The sequence below is a fragment of the Pteropus vampyrus genome, unplaced genomic scaffold, assembly GCF_000151845.1.
Source record: "Pteropus vampyrus isolate Shadow unplaced genomic scaffold, Pvam_2.0 Scaffold1, whole genome shotgun sequence".
In the NCBI taxonomy this organism is placed as follows: domain Eukaryota; kingdom Metazoa; phylum Chordata; class Mammalia; order Chiroptera; family Pteropodidae; genus Pteropus; species Pteropus vampyrus.
Window position 1 is genome coordinate 4,354,583 of NW_011888782.1, and position 22,400 is coordinate 4,376,982.

Sequence of the window (22,400 nt, forward strand, 5' to 3'; positions counted from 1 at the left end):
GGCTCTTAAAGTTCCAGATTTCTCCTTGAGGAGGCAAGTCGGTTTCAGTAATTGAGTACTTTGTGTCCAAGTGCCTGCCCTCCCGCCCCTTCCCCCAAGCCATCTGCAACACTGCGGACTGATCCTACTGGGATCCCGCTCTAAGAATGGGAATTCTCCCAAACGCAGAAAAGGGTAAAATCTTACACGAGTTATAATCCTGTCACACTGGCTCTGGAAACCCTGAGAAAAGACTGCACATAACCTGAAGCAGTAAAAGTGAAACCTTCCAGTTTAGGGGGAAGATACAGAAGGCAGCCTAACTGCCTGCCAGGATAAACTCTGTTTCTCACATGAGACACCTCACCCTCCACATGCCGCTAGGTTAGTCCAAACTCCCACACTCGTTAGCTGTGCTGGATCCCAGACAAATCCAGCAGACAGGAGGTCTCACTGAGCAGGGATGTTCAGCACCTCTGAACAACAACGCAGATGGGTAAGTTCAACCTGTGCTATGAACCCATCAGCTACGTGTATTCACTGACAGTGCATAATTAGCACTCAAAACATGTTACATCTCATAAAAGTGCATACATACATACATACATACATACATACACACACACACACGTATGCATGCATGCCACTTTAAAACTTTTCTAGTGATAACAGCAAATTCCATATTTGTAAATGTGTCATCTGGTAAGTGTGAAGTAGAGACAGTGACACATAACCCTCACAAGTCACTTCCAAGGGCGGTATACTCAACAAGCTTCAACCACTCCAAACACTGAAAAAAGCTGTGAGTTACAGGAAAAAGAAAACGTACGAGTGTCTGTCTACCTTATCCTTATTGCATCACCTCTGAAAGCATTTTCTCCCATACAATTTTGATACCTTTGGAGCCTTGGAAATCCACGGGCTGTCACTCTTTCATTGCATAAATATTCATTGAGCAGTGACTGTATGACTTACACTCTCCTTGGCATGGAAAAAAGAGGCAACAAGCAATAAACATAATTGTTAAGTAAAAATAGTGAAGTATCTTAGGAGGTGAAAAGAGCCACAGGTAGACAAGTAGAGAAGTAAAGGGAATTGCTAGGGTGAGGAGTGGCAGGGGATGAGGGGTTCTTTTTAAAATGGGTGGGCAGAGTGGGCGGGCACACTGAGAAGTTCAACTCGAACAAAGATTTGAAGGAAGTGAAGGAGTTAGGCAAGTGGACATCTGGGGGAAGAAGATCCGTGAAAGTTACCTCCCCTGCCAAGAGGTAGGCCATATTCAATAACTACAACGTGATGACCCAATTCACAGTAAGCTGGATGGGGAAATACACAGTCCATAAATAATCGTACATTATATCTCCTGGATATAACCTGGATATCTCCTGGGTTTTTACACACACACACACACACACGCACACACACACACACAAACACGTGCGCGCGCGCCCCATATGTTACTTCTCAGAAAAGAGGAAATTACTTTATACATTTACAGACTTTTACAAAGTATCTCATGATACAAGGACATTGTCACTTTATTGTGAATGACTAAATGCTTACTTGGGGAACATTAATCAAAGCTAGTTTGCGATGTTTACTGAAGTCATCTGATGGACTCAATTTTTAAAAAGGTGGGAAATACATTTAACAAAAATTTAAAATGATTCCTACAGCATAAAAAAATTAGGGGTGCTACAGTAAGCAATCTTCTTAAAGATCACTTTTAAAAAGCAATGCAGGAATTCTGTAGAGAAATGAAAATAAACAAGCTACTGTGACAAGATGAATCTCACGAAGAGAGTGTTGGGCAAAAGATGCCATTTATAAAAGATTCCACTTATATAAAGTTCGAAACCAGGTGAAGCTAACCTTTGGTAGAAATTAGGTAGAGGCTACCTTTAGGGAGGTAAGCAGAAGCGATGGTAAAAGCCATGGGGAAAGCCTTGAAATGTTCTGTTTCTCACCCTGGGTGCTGATTACTCAGGTGGGTTCATTTTGTGCTAATTCACTGGGCTGTGCATTTATGATTTATGCGTTCTCCTGTTATTTATGTTATCTTCAATAAAACGAGATCTTTTTTTTTTCTTTTTTTAACAGCAATGCAGAGTAAGTGGTTGCATTATGGAGATTTCTCTTTCATATATAAGCTGGATAAGAAAAAACTGTCCTAATGTTAAATGAATGAGCATCTATGACTTAGTTCTATAAATAGAATCATTCATAAATTTTAAAAGCACTAAATTCCAAGCAATTTGCAGCAAAGTAAATATGATGAGCTTGAAACCTCTGTTAGACGCTCCAAAAAGTTGCTCTGGTATGATAAAGATACGGAAGGTAACGATATATTCCATTTCGTGAAATGTAAACATGGGAACCAAAACCACTTTTTCCAAATTTTTTTTATGTTTTAGATAATTCAAAATATGCATGTATAACTAAATTAATAATTAATGTTATAAACAGATATTTAATTATATTCCTTTTAGGAATATATCCAAACTGTTGTCAGGATCTTTTCATGGGGAAAATCTATTTTGGTCATCTAATATAAGCTATATGCTGCTCTTTGTTCCTTGTGGCTGACAACCCTTGTAATTACAACTATTTTGTATCAACTTAGAGTGGAAAACTGTTTAAATAAATGAATCCTACAGAACTATGCTGTCTAAGGCAGTAGCCACTATCCACACGTGGCTGTCGAGCACTTATAATGTGGCTAGTGGGACTAAGGAGCTGAATTTTTAATTTCATTGAATTTTAATTAATTTAAAATCAAATTTAAATTAAAAAACTGAAGCCATATAAAATATTTTTTCCATAAAATACAACCTTATTTTATAAGATATGTCACTTTATTAAAAATTTAGCATCTGAATTAAGATGTGACACAAGCATAAATTATGTACCAAAATTCAAAAATTTAGTTTAAATATCTCATTATTTGTTTCAAAAGTAATATTTTGGATATATTGGGTTAATTAAAATATATTACTAAAATTAATTTCACCTTTGTTTTTACTTTTTTAACATGGCTACTAGAAAATTTTAAATTACATAGGTGGCTTCAATGATATTTTTATTGGACAGCACCCAAAATAAAATGTTACTTTTGATCAGAGACTATAAAGGAGAGATAAATGAATGAGAAATCGAAGCTGGCAAAACCAATATATTTGGAGATCTGATTAACAAATATGCAGAAGAAGTCGGGGGGAGGGGAGTAGAAAGGTGGGGAGACGGTACTCGAAGAAGCCAGTCCTTTTAAGAGACTATGGTCAGATAAGCTGGGACTGACCCAGATAGCAGAGCAAATGCTATCTGTGTGATTCCACAGCTGTCGACAAATCCAATGACCTCGTTTTTGCTGACTCTGTGAGAAGATTGCTATGTCTGTTATTAAAGAAGCAAGAAGGATGACAGAGGCACCGGACACATGTCTTTGGGGGGTGACAAAAGAGAGGAGGGAGTTTTAAATTGCCCTGCTCCAAATTTCTCGTCCATTAGAGGTTTGAGTGAGGATTAGAAAGTGTTACATCAAGTATCTGGGCAGAAAGACTTGTTTTAGTGGAACTAAGAATATACAATAAAGTACTTGATTCATGCAAGCCTATGGCAATTCTGTGCAGTTGAAGGCAGCCAGGATCGTGAGTCCATTGTAAAAAGAGAGGAGAGTGATCCTGCCCACCCGCCCCATGACCTGTGATTGTTCATGGTGTATAACTGGTCAATGAGATCCTAGCTGACTCAGAGTATTTTCCAAAGTATGCTCCATGATATAAATAGGTATTTGGGGAGGAGGAGAAACAAGGGGAAATTTCTTAAATAATATTTGAGAGACACCAAGTTAAATTAAGTAAGCAGGTTTCTTACTGCAGACCTTTTCAGAGCCTTGACTCTCCTAAGAAGCATCACGACCCTCCAGAAGGGCTTATGATGTGCATGCTCTCCAAACACACTGGACTACAGACCTCTTTTTGCAAAGAGCACTGCAGGGAGGGCATACATCAAGAGGCCCTGGCTTAGAAGAAAGGAACTTTCAACCCTCATCCCTTTTGGTTTCACCCTCAGCCAAAAGGGAACATTACTGACTGCTATCTGCATGGCTCAGAGACAAAGAAGCCAGAACTTGGTGGTTATCCCAGCTGGACCATGGCCAGACTCCTTCTGGGGCCTATTTCAATAGCTGCGGGAGCAAGTTATATCTCGGGTGCCCCATGCCCATGGCTGTGTCCTGGAGAAGCAGACATTTGTCCCTCACCTGCAGGAGTTCCCGGGTTGGCCCACAGCCAACCAAAACACCTGGCCTCAGGCAAAGTCACGTGAGCCTTGACAGTTCCAATCTCCTACCAACAAGGGGAGATGGAGGAGATAATTAGCCTTCCCAAGGTGTCAAGAGCCACCCAGGAGGGTGAAAAAGTATGGAGAGAAGACTGGGTTATGCCCAGGCTCCGTTTCTCCCTGGGACAAAGCACGCAAGGGCAGGTCTGCCACCTCCTGCCGGTTCACTTTCTCTTTCTCCTCTAGTCTTTTGTCTGCTCCATCAGCCTCTAGGCAAGTTTCTGATCCCTTGGATTTGAGGCAATTTCTCTGTAGAGACCACAAAGGAATGTAGGCCTGACAGCCACAGGCTGCCCAAAGAGCCAACAACAGGCCACTCTGTTCTGTGTATTATCTAAATGCCATTTTTAGGGATCCCAAGTTAATTTTTTCTCTGATTTAATTACAAGTTCTTTTATTATTATTATTTTTTTCATGTGATATGTGCTCCAAATGCTAAAAACTACATAAAATCGCAATGCTTTATGTGGGCAAGTTCTAATCCCCTAGTCAGATATTAAAATTCAGTCACTTAATAAAAAAATTACGTTAAAAAGAACAATGAAGATAATTCAGCGAGCCCATGGGGGGAAAGAAAAGAATATCTTAAATTTAAAAGCAAACAAAGAAAAAAAAAAGAACAACTTAGGACCATCCTAGGAATAACACAGGAACACACATGAGTTCTGTGGAGCAAAGGACAGTGGATTTTCATTATAACCCAAAGAAATTTCGGTCTTGCAAAAATACATACTGGGAGAGAAATGCCACCAAAATAGCTTTCACCGAGGTTGACAATGACTTCATGGCCACACCACCAATGGCATTTCTGATTTTTAATCTTAGGGCCATCGACAGCACTGACAACCCCTTCCTTGCTGAAACACCCCCTTTCCTCAGCTTACATCACCAGCACTCTCTGAGTTTCCCTTGGACCTTGCTAATCCCTTATGTTCTGCCTCTTTTCTCTGCACAGCAGTAATCGCTGAAATTCCCCAGAGCTCAGCTCCAGGCCCTCTTCCTTCAAACCCTCCCTTCCTTCCTCAGTGATTTCATCCATGACTACAGTTTCAATGACCATTTGCCAACCCAGAGCTCTGCCCTGAGCTCCTGGGCCACAGAAACAATGGCTGGTTCTGCCGCCCTCTCCATCTCAGCAGAGGCTCCCATTCATCCAGCGGCACGAGCCAAACCTGCCTGGTTCCCTCTCTCCACCATCCTGTCTCCACCTGCAGCCATTCTGATCATTCTAAAATATAAATTTGGTATCATTCTCTAGCTCCTCCTTAAAGCCCCGCAACAGCTTTCCATTGCATTTGAGATGAAGACTCAAACCCCGAGCCTGGCCCACAGGCCCTGCACTTGTGAGCCCTGACTAACTCTCCAGCCTCACTACACAGCACTCAATACCCTCATTTTCTGTGGTTAGGTCACAATGGCCTCCTTCCTGTTCCTCGAACCAAACATTCTCCCTCCCACCCATGGCCTTTGTCCACACTATTCCAGCCCCCACTCCCTCCACTTTCCCTCACTTGTTGACCCCTCAGATCTCGATGCAGCTACTTCTTCATCATGGACCAGTCCTTCCCCCGCACTGCCAGCCTGGGTCAGGGACCCTTGCCTGTTCTGCTCCAGAGCAATTATCCATTTGTGATCATACCTCCTTCATATGACGACCCGCTCTGTGTCCCTGTCCTTAGCTAGACTGCAAGCCTCATATGACCAGAGATATTACCTGTGCTGGCTCACTGAGGGATCTGCAGATACTACCACAGAGGAGCCCTCAAAGATCTGTTTAGAGACATACTAACGAACCCTGTCCCACTGGGATGGGGTCTTGTATTCACGCAGGGGGAGAAAATGAAGCACAAGAATCTGTCTCATTTTGGGGGAGTGATCAAGACAAGCATATGACCCTGTCCCTCTCCTCGGGCCCAAATTAACTTCAACTAACCTCCCTGGACAGAACAGTAAGATCGCAGGCCAATGAAAACAGCAGGAAGACAGAGGATCGAGAGAGGCTGGGGCAGGAGAGGAACTCTATAAGAAAACAGGGGCCTCCAGGCAGCAGCTCCCACAGTTTTTCCTCCCACTATGGATATCTAGCCTGTAAGCATCCTCCTACCTCCTCCTTCAGCCTCAGGGGAAAGGATGCACAGCCGATGCCCGCTCTGCGGGCTCGCCCCACCCCAGACCTGCCTCTACCTTTTACCACCAATGACTTCTATTAACTTTTCCCTCTCTGCTGGTACCTTTCAGCTTTTAAAAATGTTCCAGTCACCTGTACCCTATCTTAGCCCCCACTCTCTCACTCCTTCTAAACTTATTTACTCTTAAACCCATGGCAGGGAGACCTCTGCCTGTTCCACCCCACGCAAATTGCTCTTGCAAAACTGATTGGTGGCTTCCAGTGGTCAAACCCAGTGGGCTACCTGTCCGGAGTGGGTTCCAACTTGACCTCTTTCCTGCTTTTATACTCTTCTCCACGCTTCCCTCAGATCCCGTAACCTCGAGCTCCCCGCTTTCTCTCCCCGCTTCATAGAAGTTCTTCCTTTTTCTCCCTCTCTGGATCCTCCCAGAACTCCAGCCACAGTGCTTTCCTCTTTCCCTTTTGCAAGGACAAGTGAGTTCTCACCTCATGAGTTCATCCTGTCCCACGGCTTTGCCACCTCAACCAGGGGCTACTCCAAGTGCAGTCCTTGGCCCACTGCTGGTCCAAGAACTTTTCGTTAGAGTCCAGGACAGGATAGGTAGAAAAAGTTAAAGGAAGCATTAGGTACTTTTCTAGCTGTTCGACTTTGCTGCCACATTTTTATTGTAATTTACAAAAGTGTCACTCCTTAATGGGTTGAAAAACAAAACAAAAGAAACAAGCAAAACCTGGTCCTTCATCGCAGATAATTTGAGAAACCCTGGTCTAGACTTTAGAGTTTTTTAAATTGATATATCTGCTTACATTGAAAAACCAAGAGACTTCCTAATAAGAAAATAAAAACATTATCGACTTCTCTAAAACAAAGCAAGCCAACTAGTCAGCCAAACAACAACAGAAGATCTTGTGATACTGGGTCCATAACTCTACTAGACAACAACGAATGGATGCTAAGTCGTGGCTACCCCCTTGAGATGGGCATGCGCACCCAGATGGATGGGCATGTGCCACCTGGACCACTTCCTCACTGCCATTACCTGCCTGGCCCCTGTGGGCCTCTGAGTCTGCACCTCAGACAACTACATCTCCATCCCTAGCCTCCTCCTGAGCTCTAGCCCGGCAACCACTGCTGCCTTCTAGAATGTCCCCTTGAGTGTCCCATGGGCCCCTCATTCCCAGCATGTCCACCACCAATCTCATCATCACTCTGCCTCATGCTGTGTTCCCCATCCTCACAAAGGACCCCACTTCATACGTCAGGCACCTGAGCGTGTCGTGTTAGGATCTTCTCTCTCCTTCTATGACACAAAGTCTTAATGATTCTTCCTCTGCATTTCTCTTTTAATTTGTTCATTCACAAATATTTAGTAAGTTCTAGAGACACAACAGTGAACAGGATACCCCCCAGCCCTTAGCAATGCCTCACTTCCCACCCTCAGCCTCTTCTCTGCCCAGCCCCAGCTCACATTATCCTACACGCACGCTCGTGGCTGGACTTACGGGCCATTTTGCTTTCACACTTCCCCCATCCACGCCAGATCTGCCTTTTTAAAATGTCACTATTCACTTGGTTTGGGAGTAGATGAGGGGGACAGTACAGCGAGGAAGAGAAAGCTTTTTTTTTTTTTTTTAACATAATTTTCCTTTTACTCTGAATTTGCACTAACTAAAATTAGATCCGCTGCACTATACTTGTAGAAATGAGGCTCTGAATACTCAACAATCAGCCAGAAATAAATGATGAGTCAATTATATACCAGAGGCAACGTTTCCTAATCCTGGGGATTTGTTTCATTAAAGGGAGCCACTGAGATTTAAAAAATCTGTCGGGTTCCTTTCTTTAGAGGTCAAAGTATAAGCAGCAACATTTGGTTTGCTGAAGGTGCTGCATCTAGTTCAAGCCAGGCCACTGAGTTTCTGACCATACGTTGTCCCTGCCAACAGGATAATGCAGGGGTCAGCCTCCCTTCCCTTCAATTGTCTTCATTCTAAAGGCTTCATGGTCCAGTGTGAGACAAACTTAGTTCTAAGGAGTTTGTGCAGGGCAGTGCCACCCTCCATCACAGAGGGAGCAAATCTAAGGAACAGACCCCAGAGCTGAGGGCCTGAGGGCAAAGGCCCCAAAGTCTCACCTAGACAATGGCAGCGAATGTGGCCTTCTCTCATGGGCAGCAAGGCCCGGGGACCCAGCCTCCACTGAGGGGAGGCCTTGGAGGTGCTCTGAAATCTGTCCCCATGCACCAGACACAGCTGCACGCACCTGCTTCCCATGCTCAACCCTGCGTTCTATCTGGGACAGCCCCAGGCTCAGCCCCTGGGAGCTGTGTGAAGCATGGCCCAACAATCGCGAATGTGACCTCTGGATCAGGCAGGCTGGTTTCAAAGCCCAGTCATGCCTTTCACAAGCATAACTCAGGGCAAATGGCATAGCTTCTCTGTGCCTCCGTTTCTCCACCTGTAAAACGGGGATGAGCCTTCAGAGGGGTGAGGCGAGGGTCAAGAGTACAGTGCATGCAAAGCCCTTTAGCACAGCGTCTGCTTGGTACATAGAGGGAATGAATCCCTTTGTGAAGTAAAATCCCATTTAAAATTCAAATAAAATTATAGATACATAAACATGGGGCCAGTAGCATATAACAAGTTACATATCTATATCTGTATCTGTATCTGTATCTATCTATCTATCTATCTATCTATCTATCTATCTATCTATCTATCTATCTATATATGTATAGATAGATATATGTCTTTTCTACATTCCTGCTGCAGGGTAATTCCAGCCCCTTGGAGCCCCCAAGCCATTTTTTTTCATCTTTATAGTCAACCCTGCCTGATTCACTTAAGCTGGCTTGAGTAGGGCTCTGTTTCACACAATCAAATGATCCCTGATCAAAACAGCCTTTCTCCTCCCTTTGTCCACCTTACACTCCAGCCAAGTGTGACTCTCTCAGCCTTGAAGCTTCATTCCACACTCCTGTCCACACCAGGAACAGCATTGTCCACCTCACCCCTCCATCTCCGCAAGTGTCCATCCCTCACTTTGCAGAGCCCTCATTCTACACCACACCTCTCCAAAACCTTCACATGGCCACCTGGCCGCAGAACCTTCCCGTTCTACCCAAGTCCAATTACCATCCACTGGTGCTTCATTTATGAAAGGATCTACCCAGGCTCCAACAGTTAGTTGTCCCAGCCCCTGGGCAAAGCCCTCATCAACTCCGAGCTTAGTTTCCTTCTGTCTAGATAGGAGACACCACTGCCAGGGTAGCCTCTTAAATGGAATTAGTGTGAAGCACAAACCAGAAAATATGTGCAATGACTGAAAACTTTAAAACGCTTCCCAAACATATAAGCACTTTCCCAAGACGCTCCGGAGAATGTAAAACAATTTGAAGATGAACATGTAGGCTCTTCACTCTCTATCACTGTCTCCTTTACAGTCCTCCGGAAACGCTGAAGACCAGGAAATCCCAAGGGCTCCACAAATCCACCAGCCACGCAAGACAGGCTCTGGAAGTACCTGGAGGGCGGAGCCTTCCTCTCAAAGGAGCAGGGGCCGCACTGTCACTCTCCCACAGCCTCCCAACTCTCCGTCCCTAGAGCATCTGGTTCCAGGACTCGGAAAACACAGTCACTCCAAGTCTGCCCATAAATTTGAATTTTAAATGTTCTATGATCCAGAATAAATAATGTACATAAGGGACAGTTGGATAGAGCACAGCAGGATATAAGAGGAAAAAACAAAATGCAGTGACCCAGAGTTAATTTGATAAGCTAAAGTGTGCAGGGAAATCGTTAGACCATATTGAAAGGAATAGAGCATCTTTATATATCTCCCTTCATCCTCTGTAAAAAATCATGATAGAGAGGGAATGTGAATTATGGCATTTTCAGCTAATTTTACATGACACAGATACAAACAACTTTATTTTTCCTAATTGTGACAAATAATGAAATTGCCTTACCCTCCTTCTATCCACGTTCTCTATCCAAAGGTTCTAATTTACAACACTTAGTGGAAAAATAATACTGGGGCATTGTTCTTAAGAAAAAAAATTCTAATCACTTTGAGTTTAATTCTAATATGCAGAGAAGACTATAAGCTTATCCTGTGTAATGTTACAATGACAAAATGAGTTAATTACCATCTCATTGTAAGACAGATCTACTTGTCATAGGAACAGGAGCCATTATTTCACACAAAATAATGACCCAGATAAAAAGTAATGACTGCAAGCTGTAGCCCCAGTGATACAGCTTCATCGTGGCCTAAGTGAATAGCAATTAACAAGTGCCACCACTATATAGATACATAGGGACCAAGCTATTCATTAAATATTTACTGAAAAAAAAACCAGAAATGGTTTTTAGTATATTTCTCCTCAGGAAGCATTTGTGGTTTTCTACCTGTGTGAAGACAGAAAAATTTACACATGTGTGAAATTCTGCCATCGGCTGGAATAGCTGTTGACCCTACAGAGAGCCATTCGGCTCCCCTCGGCTCCTCGCACACGGAGGTGGTGTTTTCTTCAGAAATCCTGTCCAACAACAGAAAAGAAGAACAGAGGGAAGGGGCCCAGTCCCATCAATTTGTCCCTCTTCTCCTGGTTGTCATGGCCACTAGCCTAGAAACTAAAGCCACAGCCAGTACTGACAGCCAGAAATGATGGATACTTCCAGGTCCAGCCCTCGGCCATAACAGTGCAGGGATGAATGGTGGGGCAGCCTCAGAACACCTGGGTTCCCCAAGGCAGGAAACTATATTTTCATCCTAATGGCCATGACCCTGAACTGCCTCTCTATCAAGACGAACAGAGGTAAGAGACTGCTACACACATTTGGAGACAAACTCTGGGACGAAAACATCAGGGTTGTCCTGCTATGCAAGTTGTCTAGTCTATGTGGACCCAATAATTTCTATTGGAAAACCAGGGGTTTGGCAAGTGCAGGATGGCACAGTGGGTTTTAAAATGTATAATTTTTAAATTGTTAAAAACAGGATTCTTATACATAGATTGAGCAGGTGTCAATGACTGATTTAACTAATTGAATGAACAAACCATCAGATACTAAGGTACACACACACACACACACACACACACACACACACACACACACACACACACATTCACACATGATCAGTGGAGAAAAAAGAATGGGATAAAAGTAAAAGTTAAATACAAAACCAGCTTGTCCTTCAGGGCTTACAAACCATAACTTTGAGGTTATCTCCTCTGCTGGACAGATGTCCATCTACACTTCAGACACTACAGACACACAGCATCTGAGTGCCTACTAATCAGGCTTCCATCTCCTTAAGAACTGATGTGGGCACGATGCAATGGGTCAGCCACGCAATGACCAGGTTTGGTTAAGACAAAAGTACCAAATCACATATTTCCAAAAGAGCACGTTTGATGCTATGGCCAGAGCCTCATGCCCTCATCTTACCCACTTTCCCTCAAATATTCTCAGCATCTGAGTCTTAATCACAAAGCCATTTCTCAAAGTATTTTTCCCCAGCACTCAGATCATGGGGTAAATTTCACCTCTAGGATGTCTACTCCCAAGTTTATTAGAACAGTTTACTTGCAGCAATCCAGAGAAGATGCCCTATTTATAAAGACACCTACATGTTATACAACACTCGTGTTCTCAGGCTTATGCATATGGGAACAAAAATTGCTTTTTCCCCATTTCATAAGTAATGATCTGAATTTTACCAGAGTAGGAAGAGTCTCTGATGTCTTAGTAAAATTACCAGAAGTTTTGACCTAGGAGATCATCTCATTTCAAGTCTGCAGCCCTGGCCCCCACCATTCATGAGTGATTATTTCCAGGGTCTTGTACAGCCTGAATACTCAATAAATATTGAAAGGAGAAAGGCAGGAAGAGAATAACAAAAAAAGAATCATTGGGTGTTTAAAGGGACCATCTAATTATTTCACTCTGCTGCAAAATTTCTCTCAACAGCCTCCCACTGCTTTTACAGAGGAGTGGTCCCTTCTCCCACCAGTCACGTGCCCTTCCCTCCTCAGAGCTCCTCTGACCTTTCGATTCTCCTCTGCCTCAGGTCCTCACACATGCTGCTCCCTCTGCTTGGAGGGCTCCCTAACCTGCCCCTGCCCAGGCAGCCCCTTTACCAGATAACCCCTCCTCACCTTTTCCGTCTCAGTTCGAGGCACCTCCCTGACACCCAGACCACACCACGTCGCTTGCTCCTCAGCTCCTCGCTTCCCTCCTTAAAGTGCTCATCACACTCCTTCAGGGATTACCTGCCTGCTGAAAGGCTATGAGGCCAGAGACCAGGCCAATTTTGTTCTCTGTATCCATTCACCTAGGACTATTTCTGGTCCAAAGTTGACCACCAACATATTTATTAATGAATTCAACTAGCTGACTAGATCTCAAGCAAATCATAATCACCTCTACAGGATGGGGAAATCAATTCTTGTGGAAGACTAGGTAAGAGAGAACAGGTAAGCATTTGGCAATGAATTTAGCCCCAGTTGGGGCAAGGGCATTCCTTCTGCAGTCATCATATTAAACTCAAGTGGACCCTGCAATTAGGTGGCAAAGCTCATATGGCATGAAGAGGAGTTCAAAACCAGACACCTTTCTGGGCAGAGGATGAATCCTTTGCACGAAAGCAACTTTCCTTGGTACATCCCAGTCCAGTGGACACAGGATGCTGGTATGTTCCCACAGTAGGAACGGAAGGAAGCTCGTGGCAATGAAGACCCACAGGACGAGTGGCAGGTGGGATCTGGGGGGTTCATACCACCCTGAGGGTTTGAGAGGAATCCTGGCAGTGGGTCCATGGGCCTGCCAGCTGTTAATGCCACTCCAGCTTTAAAAGCCAGGGTCCAGGGTCCCACCAGCCTGGAGGGAGGGGAAAGCTACCTTGTTCCAGACTTGACTTTAGCCTGGGCAATGTGTGGGAGGGGGCTGCACCCTGTGGGGCTGCTCAAAGGCCCAGGTCAGAGGAGGCCTTGGCTCCGGCCCCGCCCATGGAGTGTGGCTGACCAGCCCCAAGCCAGCCCCTTGCCTGTTCTCTCAGGCAAATACTCTGCCACCCTGTTCAGTTGTATCCTGACTATAAGGCTCACCTTCTCAATGAACTCTGGGATGATTTTTTTGTCTGTCTGGTGAACTAAGGAGGAACAGCAATCTAATTCCAAGATGTAGTCTTCATTGTGATCAGTTTTCTGAGATCTAAAGACAGAGGAAAAACACACAAAGATTAAGATTTTGAATAATATATAGAAAAAGCATAAGCGTTTAATAAAACCCCAAATTATTTCTTGAAAGCAAAGGCCAAAAAGGCACTGCTGAAAAATAATTTATAGTAAACAACTCAAATAATATAAGGAGATCTACATCATGGAAAGAACTCCTAGGCATATCACCAAGTAAAACACATCATTCTAGAATGATGGGTTTAGCACAATATGGTTTACACATTAAACAACACACATATCCACGCATGCTCGCTCGCTCGCTCTCTCTCTCTCTCTCTCTCTCTCTCTCAATGTATAAATGCATATTTCCCATTGGTTCTTATCTTCTAGGACATAGAAAAAGAACTAGTTAGACACACATCAAACCAGTAACAATGGTTACCTCTGGTGGGTGAAGAGGGTCTGCATGGAAACTGGGACTGGGGTTGGTGGTGGAGATCCAAAGAGATTTTAGCTGTATCCCTATTTTTTTTTTCACTTTTTCTGAACAGACTATATTCATATAGTCTGCACTTAGAACGTTTAAAAATAATATCTATAAGACTTTTAAAGAGTTCGATCCCTACACAGGGCATTCTGGCAAAATCCGTCAAAATTAAAGATGCATTAAAGAAAAAAAGGCTATAAGGCAACTAAGGCAGAAATTCTGGGAAGGGGACGGCTGTTGCAGGCAAACACCTTCAGTCTTCTGGTCAGTGCAGGGTGCCCGGTGTGCCCTGCCATCTCCTCTTCCCACCATATACACATGCACGTGATACAACACTGCACAATCAGAAGAACCAGAGGCACACGGTCACCAGGAGGACATTCCGACAGTTCAGCCGTTCCTTTGACGGGTTCCTGCATGACACTAACTTGGGTCTTAGAAATTCCTGGAAGCCATGTTGTTGCTAGGAACTGAAGGTGATTCCTTGGCCCATGCAGGTGTCAGGCGACAGGAAGTGGGACGGCAAGGGTGGAGAACATGCTCTCCCTTCGTGGGGAGCGGGACTGCGAGATCATGGCCCGGGGCTCTGTCCAGGGCTCGCACCGCATGCACAGCCACTCTGTACTGGCTGAGGGGGCGAGCAAGCCCATGTATGAGGAGCTCCACCAGTGAAGGACCCCTGCCAGCCCCGGTGAGAGCAGGCGTAGCCAAAACGCTCTTAAACTGGGCACTTTCACACTAAACTCCTGAGACACATTTTTCCTACTAAACAAACAAACAAACAAACAGACAGTTTCTCAAAGCATTTCTTGCTATAATATTTTTAAATGATTTTCTAAGATTTTTCCATATCATGCAAAGCAATTTATGCTACCCTTAGCCACCTGGGAATGATTTACACAAAATTCGAAAGTGAAAATATTAAAGAGAGATTTGGTTTTCCCCAGGTGTGCAACTGTGATTGGGTAGGCAAATGTCAATGGCATATTTTGATTTTATTTTTCCTTCTAACGTATCTTTTCAGGGGTGGAGATTAAGGCACAGGACTTTGAAATGCAAAAGAATAAACAGATTCCAAACTGGTCAAACTGGGATAAACTAATTCCAAAAGAATAAACCAATTCTGCGCCCCATGCTTCTCCCCTTAAAACTTTTTCAGAGACTAGATCCATGTTCTCATTCTCCCCCCACACGCTCATCCTGTGCCCACATTAGTAAAGAATCATCTTTAGTACAGGATCTAGCAACTGTTCCTCCTGACATACTAACAGGAACTAAGGCAGAAGATTCCAAACTTTTCAAAGAGAAGACTTGGTCATGACACACTGTCATATTTTGTGTGAGGTCTCAAACAGCAAAGAGGCGTGGGAGGAAGAGAATTCTCAGATGTGAAAACCTGGCTGCTCTGTCACAAAGGAGAGTGATGTCGGACTGAATAAGGTTACTTATAAATACTCGCTGAAATTTTAAATGGTGAGATTGAAAAACAGTAATCATTTAAAATAAGTTAACACTGTATTTACTCAGTAGAACACCCATAAAATGAACGGAGGGAAGAAGAGTCTGTCTTTAAGCACCTCGCAGCCCACATTAGTAGAATTGCCTTGAGTACAGGATCTAATAACTCCTACCTTTGGTTCTGGAATGAGAAGTTCTATAAGAAGAGAGGCAGCTCTGGTTCATTTAGACAGATAATGAATTTAGGTACATCTGAACTGAAAGAAGTACAAAAGATCAACAAAAATCAGCATAATTACAAATTTTCAAGATGAAACATGAAAAATCACATCTCAGCCTATGGTCTATTGGGAAAGTAAATCTAATGCATATTGGGGGAATAGAGGAGCAACTAATAAGTCTCCCCTTGCCTTTAGGAATTAAAGGATTCACAATTTGAAATGAAAAGATTGTAACGATGAAGAATGGTTGAAGGGAGAGGAGGCGGCAAAGACCCCTGAATCTCCTGAGGACAGACGCTGGCTGCCCAAGCCTTGAAGTCAGCAGTGCTGGGTCAGAGCTGGGTGTACAGGCATAGAAACCCTCCACCTGCCACTAATCCTGTGAAAAACCACATTAAATCCACAAGCAAAGGTTGCCTGAAGGGCTGCCACAGGGAGTTTCTGGATTCCTCGGCTTTGTGGGGGTGGTAGCAAATATGGGTCCTGTGGTGACCATGCCCTAAGGTGACACCCAACGATCTCTACCCCCTGGCATTCATGCCTTTGTACAGTCCCTCCTCTTGAGTTGGGGTAGGACCTGCGATGTGTTTCCAACAATAGGACGTGGCAAAGGGGGCAGGATGTCACTTCTGTGTTTGCGTTACGCTATAAGACGCTGTCATCGCAGACTGGAGCTGGACGCTCCCCTTGCTGGCTGTGAAGAGGTAAGCTGCCATGTGGCAAGGAACTGCAGGCAGCCCCTGGCCCAGGGTCAGCCAGAAACAGGAATCTCAATATTCCAACCACAGGGAGGCGAATTCCACCAACAACCTGAAGGAGCACGGCAGCATCTCTCTTCCCAGTAAAGCCTCCGATGAAACTGCAGGCCCAGCCAGCTCCTAGAATCAGCCTGATGGCACCTGAAGCAGAGAACCCCAACCCCCTAACCCCAGATAAATGACAGAAACTGAGATAGTAAATGTATGTTGTGTTTTGAGACTCTAAGTTTGTGGTAATTTATTACAGAGCATCGAAAACTAACAATGGTTGCTGAGGAGGAAGACATGGCAGCCTCATGCTCAGAACGGGCCTCTCATTGGTGGCCAGATCTAGGCCCAGGCTCACAAGATCCAGTCAGACACCTGAGAGCAGCCGTTGACCGGCAAGAGTGCTCTGCATCCCCGAGAGCGAGGGAACCCTGGCTCAGAGAAGTAGACATCCTCTTGAAAGTGGCACCAGGGACCACGGCCTGGCCCTTTGAGGGATTACAACACGAGGGAATAGATGTTCTGCAGTTAATCAAGTGACTAAGGAAGAAGCATGAAGCTGAAATTCTCAGCTGAGCAGGCATCCACTACTCTCCTGTGGGAGAGAGGAAACACCACTGATGTTTCCTCAAAGGCCATGTCTTTGTGTCATCCTGGAAAAAAATATGGGAAACCACCAAACTTCCCCTGGAATGAAGCTCAGATGGCTTCCACTTCTGGAACTGTAGTGTTAACTACCAGCCAAAGCCTTCCTTATCTGGATTAAACACCGAATTCTCCGAGGTTAGATGCAGACACTCTGAGAAGAGCATTGCTAATGATGAAACACGCTTCCTGTCTCCCTCCGTCCCACACTCCACAATTCTCTCTAAATTTATTAGTTTGAGGCTACAGGTTCTATAGCTAAGTAGAGGTGGGTATTTACCAGCTGTGTGCCTTTGGAGAACTTATTAAAACTTTCTGCGCCTTGATCTCTTTCACCGTTAAACAGTTATCTCTTAGCATCATTATAAGAATAAACAAGACAAAAGCACGGAAAGCTCCCTTCCCAAACAAATACCAACCACACTGCTACTCTGTGCCAGACACTATGCACAGACTTATACCAATAGACTGAAGAGACAAAATCTCTGCCCTCAAGGAACTTACAATCTAGTGGAGGCACACACATGGGCACACGACAGAGTATTTTCAATGGTGGTAAGAGAATAAAGAAGAAGAAACAGAGCAAGGTAAGGAGAATCAGGAGGGCGTAGGGGTCACCAGGTGCGGAGAGGTAGATGGGGTAAAAGGGGTCAAATATGCAGTGACAGAAAGACATCTAACTACGGGAGGTGAACGTACAATGTAAAATACACATGACTTACTTTTGAATCGTACAATTGAAACTTACTGGATTTTGTTAACCAATGTCACCATAATAAAAAATAAAAATAAAAAAGTGTGATTAGTACAGCCTCACTAACTCACAAACGTTTGGAATAGAGATCTGTAGGAGGTCAGGGAGTTGGCTGTGCTTGTACGCAGGACAAGACCTTCCAGGCAGAAGGAAGAGCTAATGCAAAGGCCCTAAACTGAGGTCATGCAAAGAGGCCTTGTGGTTGGAGTTCAGGGAACAAAGGACAGAGGGGAGGAAGAAGGGACAAGTCAGGGAGCCATTGGGATTGAGATACTGCAGACCCTGCAGGCCGCCATGAAGACAGTGGCTTTTACTCAGAATGACAGGGGATGGTGTTGCACGGAGAAGTGACATAACCTGATTTACTTTAGAAGGATCCGTCTGGCTGTAAGGAGACTGTTAAGAGACTAACTCAATGGTCCTGGTGGGAGATGATGGCGGTACAGAGTGGGTTGGTGGCAGTGTAACAGCGGTGAGAAGTGCTGGATTCCGGATACACTTCAAGGTAAAACCTTTAAGACTTCCTTATGGACAGGTTGTGGGGCGTGAAAGGAAGAAAGCAGGTGAGGAAAACTCTGAGGGTTTCTGCCTCAGCAGCTAGGAGAATGAATGAAGTTGCCACAACCATGATGGGGAAGGCTGTGGGTGGCACAGGCCTGGGAGAAAGGTCAATAATTCAGTTTCAGATGTGCTGAATTTGACATATCGATCAGACATCCAAGCAGAGATGTCTGGCAGATCTTTACTTCAGGAGATGGGGCTGGAGATGTAAATTTGGGAGCCATCGGCTTCTAGATGGTATTTAAAGTAATGAGACTAGATGAGATCTCAATTCATGTAGAGAGAGAATAGTCAAGGACTGAGCTTTGGGACCATGAAGAGGCTGGGGAGAAAAGAGGAGGAAGCAGCAAAGGAGACCAAGAAGGAGCAAGCTGGGAGGGAGGAAGAAAACCACGAAGACATGCTGTCCTGGAACTTCAATCTAGGGAGCATGTCCGGGAGGCGGGGATGAGCCCTCTTGTCAAACGTTTCAATTAGCAAACTCACAATCTTCTCTTAAACTTATTTATCCTTTTGAAATCCCAAGAGGAAAACTGGATTTAATTCACCCTATGAAAATAGGTATGAAGAAATCTGTTTACACTTAATATATTATCCTGTTAAATGGGCCGACTGTCGAATTAATCTGTTGGTCTAGATTCAGAATAGTTTGGCTCTTTGAAAAAAAAAAAAAAATCATCGTCGTGCTGCTGGGTCATTTCTCAGAAACAGCCTGGGGAAAAATTAACTGAAAAGAGCTCTGACTCATGTCGTATCTTGTGGCCCTCTCTTGCACACAGCACTGGAGAGCCGAGAGGAATTTACTTTCAGCGATTCCAAAGGGATTTTCTGCAAGGAAGAGGGAGTAAAAGGACATCACTGAACAGAGATGCGATGTCCTGAGAGCCAGGAATGAGTAAGACAAAATGTAGTGTTAACAAGACCAAAACACATAGTGGTTCTGACTGTTTAAGACACTGGAGAAGCAGCTGAGACATTGCAGCCCAGCTAAGTTTTAAAAAGCCATCATAACATGACAATTGATGCAGTGTGGTGCCCTGTTTTGCATCCTGGAACTGAAAGAGAACATTAATAGAAAAACTGATGAAATGCAAATAAAAACCATAATTTGGTTAATAGTAATGAACCAATGTTAATTTCTTAGTTTTGACAAAGGTACCACGGCAAATGTGAAATATTAACGATAGGGGAAACTTGGTGAAGGGTATATGGAAATTCTCTGTAATTTCTTTGTAACTTTTATGCTAAATCTAAAATTATCCCTCAGTAGAAATTAGTTTAAGAAAAGAAAGAAGGAAAGCCATCATATTCTTTGGGGATTTGTGTGTTCGATTCTGTAATATTTATTCTCCGAGTCCTAAATTACACCTATACCTTTTCCTGATTATACTTATCATATGAGACCCCTCAAATCATATGAGGACAATGACTGAAATAACTAGGTCTGAGAGAGAAAAAAAGAATCTCCTTTGATATGCCCCAACTTTAGGCACTGGAACGATCCAACAAGCAAACCTCGGGCTCTAAATCCGACAGGGTTTTCCACAAGGTGGGCATTCTCAGTCCTGGCTGCATTCAACCTTGAGATCACTTGGAGGGCTCTCACAAATTCTGATATCATTGACATAAGGTATGGCCTGGGCAAAGGGACTTTGGAAACTCCCAGGTGCATTCAGAGTGGAGAAGCACTGCCCAGGGAGGGTATGTTGTAACCACCACTCTGATTTTCCTTGGGGGATAACAAAACAAGTCATGGAAAAGAGAAGATACAGAAAAAATGATTTGTAGAGACCAATATGCAGACTCCCATATGCTCAGAAGAAGACAAATCTCCAAGAAAAAGAATCAGAGATAAAAGAAATGTGATAGAGACCTTTATCTATGCCTCTTTGGGTCAGAAAAACTCAAAGTACTTCCAACTTATTTTCATTTTTTTTTTTTTTTGGCATGGTAAAATATACATAATGTTTACTGTTTTAAGCATTTCTAAGCATACAATTCGGTGTCATTAAGTAGATTCACAATGTTGTGCATCTATCATCACTATCCATTTCCAGAACGTTTTCATCACCCCAAACAGTCTTTGCTTCTTGGATGCTTTATAAATAGGACTTGGGCCAAAAATGAATGTTAACAAGTAAAAAATTTAAATAAATGCTTGTCAAACAAACACATGAAAGTAGTTTTAGACACTGAGCAACCGCAAAAACCTTTCCCAAGTGTAGAGTAGGAGAACAAAGAGCCCACATGCTAAAGCACCTCAGATGTCAACATAACGGTCCACAGATGCCAGAGTTGTTTAAGACCGTAATAAGGACCACCTATTTTGTGTCACATTGACCTGATTACTTGTATACAAACATCAACTGTAACAAAAACTAGATGCAAATTCAGAGCTGTACCCAGACATCCTCACTCATTACAACTATTACATCTGCCAAGAGTCGTGTGGCCATTCCCCAGCCAACCGGTCAGAAGGTCAAACCAAGGTGATGCCAACTTGAAGGTCAACAAACAATGAGTGAAAGAGGTGTTTGTTTGTTTGTTTTTACCAAAACACATAATCTAGACATGTTATTCTCAATGAAAGATGTAGGAATGGTCTTCATGTGCACCAAGAAATATTTTCCCTCCTATTTTCAAACACAGAGTTCTGTCTGGTGCCCTTTCACAGTCCCATTCCTGAGAGCTATGCAGCCGCAGAGGAACTTGTCTCCACCGTGAGGAGGTCACAGTGCAAGAGTGATGTTAAATGACAAGTGCCCATATCACTGAGGTACTGGGGAGACAACAGGAGTAGCAGAATCCATGATAAACTGGGTGGTTTATATCTCAGCCATTACTAAGAATTCCAGGCCAGTGTTACCAAATCTTTCTATTTTTTTTTTTTTAATCATTAAATTGCGTTTTGATGGCAGCCGTAGCTATCAAATTTTGGTTCCAATGTTTAATGTTATGTAAACCAACATGTTTGGGATTAAATTTGACCTCTTAGCCACCAGTCCCTGATCTCTGGGTTATATACACAAATCTCCAATGTGAGTCGTGGGAGGCTGGGTGCCAGAGAAAAGATAAGAGTGAACAGATTATATAATTGTATCGTAATCAGAAAAACTCACCCATAAACCCAACCCAGACATTTCATTCCCTGTAATGACTCAGGAGATTCTTCTCTTTGGTGCTTCTGTAATCCAGCCAGACCATGGTCAGTACCTTTTCACAGCCCTTGTCTGCAGTCATGGTGGCTGGGACATACCATTTACTAAGCCAGGAACATGTCTGCAAGCAAAGGCTGTAATGCTTATGACTGCTTTAATATTTAAAATTATTGCAGGCAAAAGGGTTAATCTTCAAATTATTCTGAAAAAATGCCAAGCAGTAAACTGAATGTCCATTTTGGTCTCATGGCAGACCTGAAATCAGGCTACTAAAAAACAAATGCCTGTTGAAAAATTGTTATAAGCTACACTTTTCAATAATAAGCATGAGAAAAAAAAATCATAACACTACTTTTAAAAAATAAACATGTAACAGATCTCACTTCAACTCATAAATCCCTTAGATAGCTTCAAAGACCATCAGTTTAAACATCTTCTTTTTCCCAGGACACTAAGCACAGTTCGAACTTGAGTTATGAAAAGAAAGGACAGAGAATGTGCAGTTTATCAATAAGGCTATTTTTGTTCCATAGGAATAATCAGAAAGAAATAGTAACAAACACAAACTTAGATTACTAGGCACTTTTCCAACTAGAAAAAAAATATTACTAAATTACAGAAACAAATTCTCTATCTCTGGGAAAACAGAAATTTTAAGATATGTTTCCCAAAGCAATACCAGAAAGGCTTTCTTTTTTTCTTAAGGAATAGTAGGGAGAGAAATCAGTCATAGATCTG

General features: G+C 43.4%; 1 protein-coding gene across 2 annotated transcripts in view; it reads right to left on the reverse strand.

The window, feature by feature from the left end:
- Nucleotides 1–22,400, reverse strand: part of RFTN1 (raftlin, lipid raft linker 1) — a 180,608-nt gene that overhangs the window by 81,157 nt on the left and 77,051 nt on the right. For both annotated transcript variants that reach the window (XM_011355131.2, XM_023530870.1), the window contains one exon: nt 13,561–13,666. In XM_011355131.2, coding sequence (XP_011353433.1) covers nt 13,561–13,666 — 106 coding nt within the window. The remainder of the gene's footprint in view (nt 1–13,560; nt 13,667–22,400) is intronic.